Here is a 12981-nt window from a genome sequence, read left to right as displayed (position 1 = left end):
GTAATCGGCCAAATTGTACAAATACTTGGATGTAACACTTTATAGGGAAATGAAATGGAATTATCACATAGGTTCAGTTGGGGATATATCAGGCGATAGACATCAGTTTGCTGGTAGAGTACTGGACAAGTGCAATCAGCCTACAAAGGAAACTGCTTACAAATCAGTGACTCATTCTAGAATATCACTCAAGTATGTGGGGCCCTTACCAAATAGGACTAACAAGTGATATTGAATGTACACAAAGAAGGGCAGCAAGAATGGTTTGATCTGTGGGGCAACGTTACAGAGATGCAGAAGAAACTGAACTGTCAAACTCTCGAAGACACACGTAAATTATCCAGAGAGCCTGCTAACAAAGTTTCAAGAACTGGCTTGAAATGATGACTCTATGAATACACTACAACCCCCTACCCATTGCTTACAAAGGGATCATGAGGACAAGATCAGAATAATTACAGTGTGCACAGAGGGCTTTCAATCATTCTTACCACACTCCATACATGAACAGAACGAGAAGAAACCCTAGTGACTGGTAAACTGGGATGTACCCTCTTCTATACACTTCACAGAAGTTTGCACGGTATAGACGTAGATGTAGACATAGTTGTAGATTTCATCCTGTGTGTAATAGGAACAAATTCAGATTTTTCTTCTCTCTGTTCGTGTGTGAATGAGAGTGAGAGTGAGAGTGAGAGAGAGAGAGAGAGAGAGAGAGAGAGAGAGAGAGAGATCTTGCCTCCTTCACTCTCTTGATGTAGTTATTCTACCCTTCTTTTCTTTTCCTGGCTTGATGATGTGTCACTACAAGGTCAGTACATTTATCTGATTTGGCATGGTAATGGTAGAGGTTCTTCTAATGTCCCTCCTGTTCTCTCGACCCCCCCCCCCCCCCCTCTCCCTGTAGTGTTATCTCATGTGAACCCTTGAGAACTGTTTTGAAATCTTTGCATAATGTGTAACTGATGGGATGGGGGTACCTGTCTGGTATTACCTTAGTTGGGTGTAGGAAACCACATCCAGGTTGTTTGGTACACCAAATGTTGTAATTAATCCAGTTAGCAGGCTCAATCCCGGGCCGGTATGCCTCCATGCATCCGAAAAGGATTCAAAAAAATGGCATGTTTACGAATGTGGCTACCAGGGCAGATTTGTACATTTAGAAGAAAACTCTCTGTAATATATAAAGATAGATTTACACAGAACAACTATAAAGCACTGTGGTTGTGTGAGGTAATCTAGAAAATGGGATTCCTTTTGAAACTTTCAAAATACTGAATGCTTTAGTAACAGAAATGTTATGTGAAGTTTCGCATAATATCAGTCTGAAGTCTCATAGTTGCAGTGTACTATTCAGTAAAGACAGGAGGCTGGTGCCAAGAGCCAACAGCAACCCCCCCCCCCCCCCCCCGTCCTCCCATCCCCCCCTCTCCCTCCCCCCCCCCCCCGACAAACACACACACACACACACACACACACACACACACACACACACACACACACACACACACACTATTTCCCAAGATAATGCGGCTGACTTCAATATCTGTTTAATGACCTGTGCCATCTGCACCCTACTCCTTAACACTAGCATTCACAACCTGAACAGAAAGAAACTCTCCCTGCAACATATCCTCCATCCCTACAACCCCACTGCCCCCCGCCTTCAATCTCCATCAGTCTATTTCCTGAAAGTGACCTCACTTGCTCTCCTGCTCCTAACAAATTTCATCCTCTTCCCCCCCCCCCCCCCCCCCTCCCCCTCAAGATCAACCTCCCTTCCACTTTCTTTCAACACTGCTCCTTTGCCTTTCCTCATCTGTTACTCCATTTCCCTTACATTGACTACTTCATCTTCCAATGTGATCCACATTTTTCTCAATGTTTCTCCTAGCAGTCCATCTACTTATCCTATGCACCAAGCACACACCTAAACATGTCTCACTCTAGCACAATCTTTATTGGACTGTAACAGGGGAAAGGAATGCAATAGAAGATGAATGAGTAGCATTGAGAGATGAAATAGGGAAGAACACACAAAGTCACATAGATAAAAAGACAAGGCATAGGACAAATCCCTGGATAACACGGAGGATATTGAATACAAATGATGAAAGGAGAAAATATAAAAAATTCAGCAACTGAATGAAGTGAAAGGGAAGGGAATAAAGCTGTCTAAAACATGAACTGACAGAAGCTACAAAATGGCTAAGCACGAATGATTAGAGGACAAATGCAAGGCTGTAGAAGCATGTAGGGGAATTATGTATGTCAATTATATGAAAATTAAAGAGACATGTGGAGAAAACAAAAGCAACTGTATGAATATCAAGAACTCAGGTGGCAAGCCATTACTAAGCAAGGAAGGTAAAACTGTAAGGTGTAAGATTGAAATAGAGGTCCATATAAGGGACAAAATTGAAGACAATATTGTACAAAGAGAAGGGGAAGTGGGTGAATGTGAGATGGAAGACATGAGACTGCAAGAAGAATTTAACATGGCACTTGACAGAACCAAGCTGAAACAAGCCCCCCAGAGTAGACGACATTCTCTCAGAATTATTGAGATTCTGGGAAAGCCAGCTGTGACAAAATTATTCCACCTGGTATGCAAGATATGTGAGACAGGAAATATTTCAGGAGAAATGTAACAACTGCAACTAAAACGAAGGCATGGTCACAAAATATTGACAAATTATATACAGAAGAATGGAAAAAAATGGTGGGAGTTGACCTCAGGGGAGATCATTTTAGGTTCTGAAGAAATGTAGCAAAACACAAGGCAATACTGAACCTGAGACTTATCCTAGATAATAAGTTAAAGAATAGCAAACCTACTTTCATAGCATTTGTAGATTCAGACAAAGCTTTTCACAATGGCAAGTGGCCTACAAACTTTGATGTTTTGAAGTTTACAAAGATAAAATACAGGGAATGAAAAGTTATTTCCAACTTGTACAGAAACCAGACTGCAGTTATGAGAGTTGAAGGATATGAAAGGGAAGTCTAAATTGAAAGGGGAGTGAGACATGGTTGTAGCCTATTACCCAATGTTTTTCAATCCCTACATTGAGCAAGTTGTGAAGGAAATCGAGAAGAAATTTGGGTGGGGAATTAAAGTTTTGGGAAAAGAAATAAAAACTTTGAGATTTTCTGATGACATTTTAATTCTGTAAGAGGATGCAAAAGCTTTGGAAAAACATTTGAACAGACTGGAGAGAGTCTTGAAAAGAGATTATAAAAGATAAATATGAACAAAAGTACAACACGGTAATGGAATGCAGTCAAATTAATTCAGGCAACGCTAGGGGAATTAGAATGATGTAGTAGATCAGTTTTGCTATTTGATCAGCAAATATCTGATAATGGTTGAAGCAGGGAGGACTAAAATACGGACCTGCAAAACTAAAAAAAAGCATTTCTGAAAAAGAAAAATTTATTAACATATAGTATCAGTTTAACAATATTATGAGAAGGAAGGTTGCTACTCACCATATAACGGAGATGCTGATTCCCAGATAGGCTCAATAAAAGGACTTTCACAATTAAAGCTTTCAGCCATTGGCCTTCATCAACAACACACACACACAAACAAACGCAACTCAGAAACACAACTACAGTCTCAAGCAATTGAAACCACACAGCGATCAGCAGTGGTGGGCACTCCAAGCAGCATAAGAATGGCCACATAATGGCCTTTCATGCAGACAGACAGCTTGTTGGTAGTCATGCCTACATAGAATGCAGCACAGTGGTTGCAGCTTAGCTTATAGAACACGTGACTGGTTGCACAGGTAGCCCTGCCTTCGATGGGATAGGTGATGTTAGAGACTGGACTGGAGTAGGTGGCAGTGGGAGGATGCATGGGACAAGTATTGCATCTAGGTCTATTACAGCGATATGAGCCATGAGGTAAGGGATTGGGAGCAGGGGTTGTGTAAGGATGGAAGATTATATTTTGTGGGTTCCATGGATGGCGGAATACCACTGTGGGAGGGGTGGGAAGGATAATAGGCAGGACATTTCTCATTTCAGGGCATCATGAGCGGTAATCAAAACCTTGGTGGATAATGTAATTCAGTTGATCCAGTCCTGGGTGGTACTGAGTTCGAGGGGAATGCTCCTCTGTGGCCGGATGGTGGGACTTTGGGAGTCGGTGGGACACTGGAAAGATAAGGCACAGGAGATTTGTTTTTGTAAGAGGTTGCAAGAATAATTAAGGTCAGTGAAGGCTTCAGTGAGACCCACGGTATATTTCAAAAGGGACTGCTCATCACAACAGAGGTGATGGCCTTGGGTGACAAGGCTGTATGGCAGGAAATTCTTGATATAGAATGGGTGGCAGCTGTCGAAGTGGAGGTATTGCTGGTTGTTGGTAAGTCTGAAATGGATGGAGGTACTGATGTTGCCATCTTTGAGGTGGAGGTCAACATCTAGGAAGGTGGCTTGTTGGGTCGAGTAGGACCACGTGAAGCAACTGAGGAGAACTACTTGTAGTTCTTGAGGACTGTGGATAGGATGTCCTCACCTTCGATGCAGAAAGCAAAGATGTTGTCAGTGAATCTGAACCAGGTGAGGGGTTTAGGATTCTGGGTTTTTAGGAACGACTCCTCTAGATGGCCCATGAATATGTTGGCATAGGATTTGTTTCTAGGTAATGTGTTCAAAGGAGAAGTAATTGTGGGTGAGAATATAGTTGGTCATAGCGACTAGGAAGGAGGTTGTTGATTTGGAATCCGTCAGATGTTGGGAAAGGTAGTGTTCAATAGGCCATGGGTATTAAGAATTTTAGTGCACTGGGAGGTGGCATCAATAGTGACAAGCAGGGCACCATATGGTAAACAGTCAAGAACTGTGGAGAGTAGGTGGAGAGATTGGTTGGTATCTTTTATATAGGAAGGTAGGTTCCAGGTAATAGGCTGAAGGTGTTGGTCTACATGAGCAGAGATTCTCTCAGTGGGGGCATAGTAACTGGCCACAATTGGGCGTCGTGGGTGGTTAGATTTATGGACTTAAGGAAGCAAGGAGTGCGGGCAGTGCTGGGGGTGAGTAGAGAGATGGACTCTGGGGAAACGTTCTGGGATGGGCCTAAGGATTTGAATAGTGACTGGAGATAGTGCTGGATTACTGGAATGGGGTCACTGTGGCAAGGTTTGTAGGTGGAAGTATCTGACAGCTGGTGGAGTACTTCTGCCAAGTAAACTTTGAAATTCAAAACAACAGTGATGGAGCCTTTGTGGGCAGGTAGGGTTATAAGGTTGGGTTCAGTTTATAGATGGTAGACTGCGGTTCCTTCCCTGCCCACCATTTAACCTGCAGGACCTCACTGTCCACCACCCCCACCATACTATCCCTCCCCCTCCCCGCACCAGCCACCTCCTTACCCCCAGCCAGTTGTCACTCCCATCATGCACTGGTGCTGCTGCTCGCAGAGTGGTTTCAGTTGCCCGAGACCGCAGTCGTGTGTGTGAGTTGCGTTTGCGTTTGCGTTTGCGTTTGCGTTTGCGTTTGCATTTGCATGACAGTGAGTGAGTGTGTGTGTGTGTGTGTGTGTGTGTGTGTGTGTGTGTGTGTGTGTGTGTTTTGCTGATGAAGGCCAATGGCCAAAAGTTGTAATTGTGAAAATCTCTGTGTTGTGCCTACCTGCGACTCAGTATCTCTGCTATAAGGTGAATAGCAAATTTCCTTCTCATAATATTGTTCTACATCTACATGATTACTCTGCTTTTCACAATAAAGTGCCCGGCAGAGGGTTGAATGAGCCACCTTTAAGCTGCTCTCTACCATTCCACTCTCGAACGGCATGCGGGAAAAACGAGCAATTAAATTTTTCTGTGCAAGCACTGATTTCTCTTATTTTATCATGATGATCATTTCTCCCTATGTAGGTGGGTGCCAACAGATGGTTTTCACAATCAGGGGAGAAAACTGGTGATTTAATAATTGACACTCCTATTCACATATCGAGTCTGTGACACTATCTCCCCTATTCTGCGATAATACAAAACGAGCTTCCCTTCTTTGTACTTTTACGAAGTCATCCATCAGTCCCACCTGATGCGTATCTCACACCGCACAGCAGTACTCCAGAATAGGGCAGACAAGTGTGGTGTAAGCAGTCTCTTTAGTAGACCTGTTGCACCTTCTAAGTGTTCAGTTTGCTCTACCCACAATATTATCTATGTGATGGTTCCAATTTAGGTTATTTGTAATTGTAATCCCTAAGTATTTAGTTGAATTTACAGCCTTCAGAGTTGTGTGACTTATTGTGTAATCGAAATTTAGTAGATTTCTTTTAGTACTCATGTGAATAACTTCATACTTTTGTTTACTCATGGTCAACTGCCACTTATGCACCATACAGATATCTTATCTAAATCATTTTGCAAGTCGTTTTGATCATCTGATGACTTCACAAGACGGTAAATGACAGCATCATCTGCAAACACTCTAAGACGGCTACTCAGATTGTCTCCTATGTCTTCAATATAGATCAGGAACAATAAAGAGCCTATAATACTTCCTTGGCGAACGCCGGATGTTATTTCTGTTTTACTCAATAACTTTCCATCTATTACAATGAACTGTGACCTTTCTGACAGGAAATCACGAATCCAGTCGCACCCCGTAGGCAAGCAGTTTGGTTAGAAGATGCTTGTGAGGAGCTGTGTTGAAAGCTTTCTGGAAATCGAAAAATATGGAATCAATTTGATGTCCCCTGCCAATAGCACTCATTACTTCATGAGTATAAAGTGCCTGTTGTGTTTCACAAGAACGATATTTTCTGAAACCGTGCTAAATATGCGCCAATAAATCATTTTCCTCTAGGTACTTCATAATGTTCGAATACAGTATGTGTTCCAAAACCCTACTGCAGATCGACTTTAGTGATATAGGACTGGATTACTCCTATTTCCCTTTTTGGGTATTGGTGTGCCTTGAGCAATTTTCCAGTCTTTAGGTACGGATCTTTCTGTGAGTGAGTGGTTGTATATAATTGCTAAATATGGAGCTATATTATCAGCATACTCTGAGAGGAATCTGACTGGTATACAATCTGGACCGAAGGCCTTGCCTTTATTAAGTTATTTAAGCTGCTTTGTTGCAATGAGGATATCTACTTCTATGTTTCTCATCTTGGCAGTTGTTCTTGATTGGAATTCAGGAATATTTACTTTGTCTCCTTAGGTGAAGGAGTTTCGGAAAACCATACTTAATAACTCTGCTTTAGTGGCACTGTCATCAGTTACTTCACCGTTGTTATCATGCAGTGAAGGTATTGATTGCGTCTTGTCACTGGTGTGCTTTATGTATGACCATAATCTCTTTGGGTTTTCTGCCAGATTTCAAGACAGAATTTCGTTGTGGAAATTATTTAAAGCATCTCACATTTAAGTACAGGACATACTTCAAACTTCTGTAAAACATTGCCAATCTTGGGGATTATGCGTTCTTTTAAATTTGGCATGCTTTTTTCGTTGCTTCTATAACAACGATCTAACCAGTTTTGTGTACCATGGGGGATCAGTACCCTCACTTATTAATTTATGTGGTATATATCTCTCAATTATTGTCAATAATATCTCTTTTAAAACATTCCACAACTTTTCTACACTTACATGATCAGATCAGAAGGAGTGAAGATTGTCTCTTAAAAAGGCGTTAAGAGCATTTTTATCAGCTTTTTTAAAGAGATATACTTTGCATTTCTTTTGATGGTTGTAAGTGTTACGGTATTCAGCTTAGCAGTAACTGCCTTGTGGTCGCTAATCCCTGTATTCATCACAATACTCACTATTTGGCCAGGATTATTTGTAGGTAAAATGTCATGTATGCTTTCGCAACCATTTACGCTTCGAATGGGCTCATGAACTAATTGTTCAAAATAATTTTCTGAGAAAGCATTCAGTATAATTTGGGATGACTTTTTATGCCTGCCACTGGCATTAAACGTATAATTTTTCCAGCATATCAAGGGTAGATTAAAGTCACCACCAACTATAATTGTATGAGCAGAGTACTTATTTGAAATGTGACTCAAGTTTTCTTTGAACTGTTCAGCAACTATTTCTCCTGAGTCTACATCTACATCTACATCCATACTCCGCAAGCCACCTGACGGTGGAGGGAAGGGGGGGTTGGTAAAATGCTCCAATTAATAGCTTAGTTCGATTGTCAGATATAACATCTACCCATACTATTTCACATGAACTATCTACTTCAATTTCACTACAAGGCAAACTACCTCTGACAGCAATAAATACTCCACTACCAACTGTATTTAATCTATCCTTTCTGAACACTGTTAGATCATTTGAAAAAATTTCCACTGAACCTATTTCCGTCTTTATCCAGCTCTCTGTATCTACAACCATTTGAGTTTCACTGCTTTCTATTAGGGCTTGGAGCTCTGGTTCTTTCCCAACACAGCTACGACAATTTACAACTACAATACCAATTGTTTCTACAACTACCTTCTGTGTTTTACCTGCCCAATATTAGACGGACATCCCTTCTATGGTTCCCTGAGACCCTCTAACCTAAAAAACCGCCCAGTCCCTTCCACACAGTCCCCGCTACCTGTGTAGCCACCTTCTGTGTGTAGTGGACTCCTGACCTATTAAGTGGAACCCAAAAACCCACCACCCGATGGTGCAAGTCAAGAAATCTACAGCTTACACAGTCACAGAACTGCCTGAGTCTCTGATTCAGACCCTCCACTCGGCTCTGCACCAAAGGACCACAGTCGGTTCTATCGACGATGCTGCAGATCGGGAGTTCTGCCTTAATCTTGGAAGCAAGACTGGAGTCTTCACCATTTCCGCTAGCCGCCCAAAACCATACAGAATCTCCTCCGATCCAAAGCAACACACGTTACTGGCACCGACAAGAGCCACCACCTACAGTTGGCTGCACCCTGTACTCTTCATGGCATCCAGACTTTGGAATGATCTCCCACTCAACCATGGGTGAGGGATCAACCTCAGTGCAGGCAGTACCCGGGGCAGCCACAGCATTGGACCGACCAGAGGACACGTGGAATGTGCTCGACGTCCCTCGCATCCCCATGTTCGATCCCCCACAGTGGCGCCCCTTGGCAGCAGCCTCAAGCTGCGTGACGGAAGCCAACGCAGCCTGGAACTGTGAGTGAAGGGTCGCCAACTCAGCTCGCACCTATACACAGCAATCACCGTTGCTATCCATTAATGCAGTCACTCCTGTTAAGCGCGTAAAAATATGTAACAAAAGAACAGTGTACTCGCCTTATTAGTACCAGGAACTAGCGGTGCTGCTCTCGCTGACGGCCTAACCGACACTGAGCTGTTCTAACCAAACAAACAAAAGCCTGTACGATACAAGGGTCGATACAAGCGTCGATACCAACGGCAGTACTCTACGCCACACTGTTATTCAAATAAAAGGTTGTGCCTAGTAAGCACTCAAACACACAAAAAGTTACAAAAATAAACTAGTAACTACCCAGATAACTGAAAATAAGTCATTCCTGTTTGGCGCTCGTAAAAATATGTAACAAGTGAACAGTGTACTCGCCTTATTAGTAGCAGGAACTAGCAGTGCGCTCTCGCTGACAGTCTAAACGACACTATGTTAGGAAGTTTCTTCTGAAGGCGCTTTCCTGGAGAATAGCCTTGTATGGAGTGTGGATGATAAGCAGTTCAAACAAGAAGACAATAGCATATTTGATGGTCTTGAAGAATGCTGAAGATTAGATGAACAGACTGAGTAACAAAGGAGGGGGTGTTGAACCAAAGTCAGAAAAAAAAGAAATTTGCTAAAGAAGGGATTGATTGATAGAACACATTGTAAAGCCCCAAGGAATTGTCAATTTGGTAAAGGAAGGAAGAAGTGTGTGTGTGGAGCGGGGTGGAGGGGCATATAAATTGTAGAGGAAGGGAGGCAGGGACAGGGAGGGAGAGGGAGACTTGAATATAGTAAGCTAGTAAGCAGGTTCAAATGGATGTTGGTTATGGTAGTTATGCAGAGATGATGAGGTTTGCACAGGATAGTACTGCAGCAAACCAGTCTTTAGCAAAAAAAAAAAAGCAGTATTCAAAAGCTAAGACATTTAATTCTTAAATTATGTCGGTGTGAAATTTATTAAACCTGTGAGGCAAGAAAGAGAGAGATATACAACTAGCCTCAATTGCCTTAAATAAACAATGAAAAGAAAAAGCATCCTTATTTCTAATAATATATGAGTGATAATTACATGTCTACAGCTTTTTCATATTTGTTGAATTCTTCTGGCACCCTCTTTTTCAGCTCCTGTAGTATTCTAACTCTCCAAGGTTTTGAGAGTTCAAGATCAGCTGTTGATAAGTTTTCCACAAACCTAGAAAAGTAGCAACCAAATTACATCAGAAAGTTTTTAAACAGTAACATGAAATTCATTTAGTAATAGATAATAAATACAACTTTTAAATATTTTGTCTAGTCTGAAAATACAGGGTATCTTTACAACTTAGGACTTAATGAATGGTTTCAACATCTGATATGATAACTAAAAAAGTTTTATTTATCTTCCAGGTGATGCAATTTTGACACAAAATTGGACTTGAAACCTGATAAAATGTGGACCTATAGGAGAGGGCTCAGAGGGTGGCCTAGTTCATACAGACAGTCACTGGTATCCCAGTGCAATGGAACATTAAAACAGGGTATGGAAGGTAGACACTGTCCTTACCAACTATTCAGGGTTGGCATACATCATTTATGGAAACTGGTAGCATTCTCCATAACAAGGGGTGGGTCACCCATCTGTTTTAGATGCCAATGTGGACAAGATATAGCAGAGAGTTGCAAATGGGACGATCAACAGTGCACAACATCTTACATAAGAGACTATGGCTATATCCCTACATGGTACAGCTGCTTCAGGCACTAAAGCCTATGGACAAAGATCAGTGCGAGCAGTTTGCACTGCTAGGCAAGATGTGAGCGAACAATGAGTTTTTGGAAAGATTTGTTTCTCCAATGAGGCAATGTTTCATGTATCTTGTAAACTGAATCATCATAATTTCATATACGTTTCTCACAGCATCCTCATGTTACACATGAAATGGAAACAGACAGTCCCAAGGTCAATGTTCGGTGTGGACTGGTGCACAATTTTAACAGTGGTCCATTATATTTCATTGAACCTTCCATCAACAGTAATGTTTACCTGACATGTTATGAGAGTTTGCTTTGTCACAGTTGTAACACCTGTTACCTGATGTCTTACTCCAGCAGGATGCGCCCCCCCCCCCCCAACTCCACACCCCGACCCCTCCCCCCAAGCCAGTCGCTAAGTGTCCATCAGTTTCTAGATGAAAAGTCTCTGGATAGGTAGATTGACAAGATGGTCAGTGGCCACCATGATCCCTTGACCTCACACCACTAGACTTTTTCTGTGGGGTTTTTTAAAGGATCTGGTGTACTGAACCAAGATTACGCCTTCACAGACAGGCACTACCCCCCAGAACTAGTCCGCAAATACATCTCCCGTGCCATTTCCCTTCACAACCCTCAATCCCCCCACCACCCCCAAAACCCAGTCACAAAGGAGTGTCCCCTTCTTCACCCAGTACCACCTTAGACTGGGAGAAATGAACCACATCCTTCACCGGGGCTTTCATTACCTATTATCTTGCCGTGAAATGAGAGGCATCCTACTGAAGATACTTCCCACCTCACCTAAAGTGGTGTTATGCCACTCGCCATCGCAACCCCTCGTCATAAGGATCATTTCCCTGTGGAAGACCCACGTGCAAAAACCTGCCCAATCCACCCACCCAGCACTTCCATATCCAGTCCTGCCACAGGTTTATCCTACCCCGTCAGGGGCCAGGGCACTTGTGAAAGCAGCCATGTCATTTACCAGCTCTGCAGCAATCACTGCACAGCTTTTTATACCAGTAATGACTACCAACCAGTTGCCCACCAGGATGAACAGCCACTGCCAAACTATGGCCAAGACCACTCTGTGGCACAACATGCAGCTGAACATAACACACTTGAATTCAATGGCTGCTTCATTATCTGATCCATCTGGATCCTTCCATCCATCACCAGCTTTTCTGAACTGCACAGATGGGAGTTATCCTTACATCACTTTCTCCACTCCTGTAATTATCCCAGCCTCAATCTACAGTAACATACTGTCCCCACACCCACCACCCACCAGTTTCCATCCTCTCTGTCCTATCATCTCTTCCCCATTCTCACCTCCCATTCTGTTTATTTTCAGTCCTCTGCCAATGCATCTGCTTGTTTATCCCCGCTCTTCCCCTTTTTTTGTTTCTTTTTTCCTCACTCCCTGCTCCACAATCTCCTGCTGCAGTGCTTGTTGGCAGTCACTCCACCCGACAGCACTAGACTCCCCCCACCCGTACACCACCATCCCTTTCCCTTCACCTCCAGATTGCTGCTTGCATCCCACGTGATGTTGCATTCCATGCCAAAATGCTGGAATGGTGATTGTGTCTGCATGAGGTGTGCTTGCTTGCTTGCTTGCTTGTGTGTGTGTGTGTGTGTGTGTGTGTGTGTGTGTGTGTGTGTGTGTGTGTGTGTTTATTGACAAAGGCTCTGGCTGGCCAAACACTACTTGTGAGTGTCTTTTAATCCCACCCATCTGCAACTTCATGTCTTCTTTAAGGTATGTAGCAATCTATCTTTTCCTACACTGTTGATACTACTACCTGCAATTTTCATTGTTTGAACCAAGATTAGAGACCTACAGGTTTGATAGCATGCTTTCGCAATACATTTGAACATGTCACTGATGAGATCTTGAATCATATGTGGGGAGAAACGGAATTCTGACTAGGAATTATCCATGCCACTAAGGGTTCACACAGTGATGTAGGTAGATGAGGAAACAAAACTTTCTAAGTTATCGTATCACATACTGAAAACCATTTGTCGGTATCTAGAATAGTTTTAAAGATATTAAAGTTGTAAGTTGTAAAGATAATTTAC

At 42.5% G+C, this 12981-nt stretch overlaps 1 protein-coding gene across 2 annotated transcripts in view; it reads right to left on the bottom strand.

Annotated features, from left to right (window-relative positions):
- The window catches only part of LOC126280916 (tectonin beta-propeller repeat-containing protein), a 213531-nt gene that overhangs the window by 107164 nt on the left and 93386 nt on the right, over positions 1 to 12981 (bottom strand). For both annotated transcript variants that reach the window (XM_049979803.1, XM_049979804.1), the window contains exon 9: positions 10232 to 10354. In XM_049979803.1, the coding sequence (XP_049835760.1) occupies positions 10232 to 10354 (123 nt within the window). The remainder of the gene's footprint in view (positions 1 to 10231; positions 10355 to 12981) is intronic.

Source organism: Schistocerca gregaria, chromosome 1 (assembly GCF_023897955.1).
Source record: "Schistocerca gregaria isolate iqSchGreg1 chromosome 1, iqSchGreg1.2, whole genome shotgun sequence".
NCBI lineage: Eukaryota > Metazoa > Arthropoda > Insecta > Orthoptera > Acrididae > Schistocerca > Schistocerca gregaria.
The sequence above is the reverse complement of the archived record's forward strand: the minus strand, read 5'-3'. Positions and strand labels throughout refer to the sequence as shown.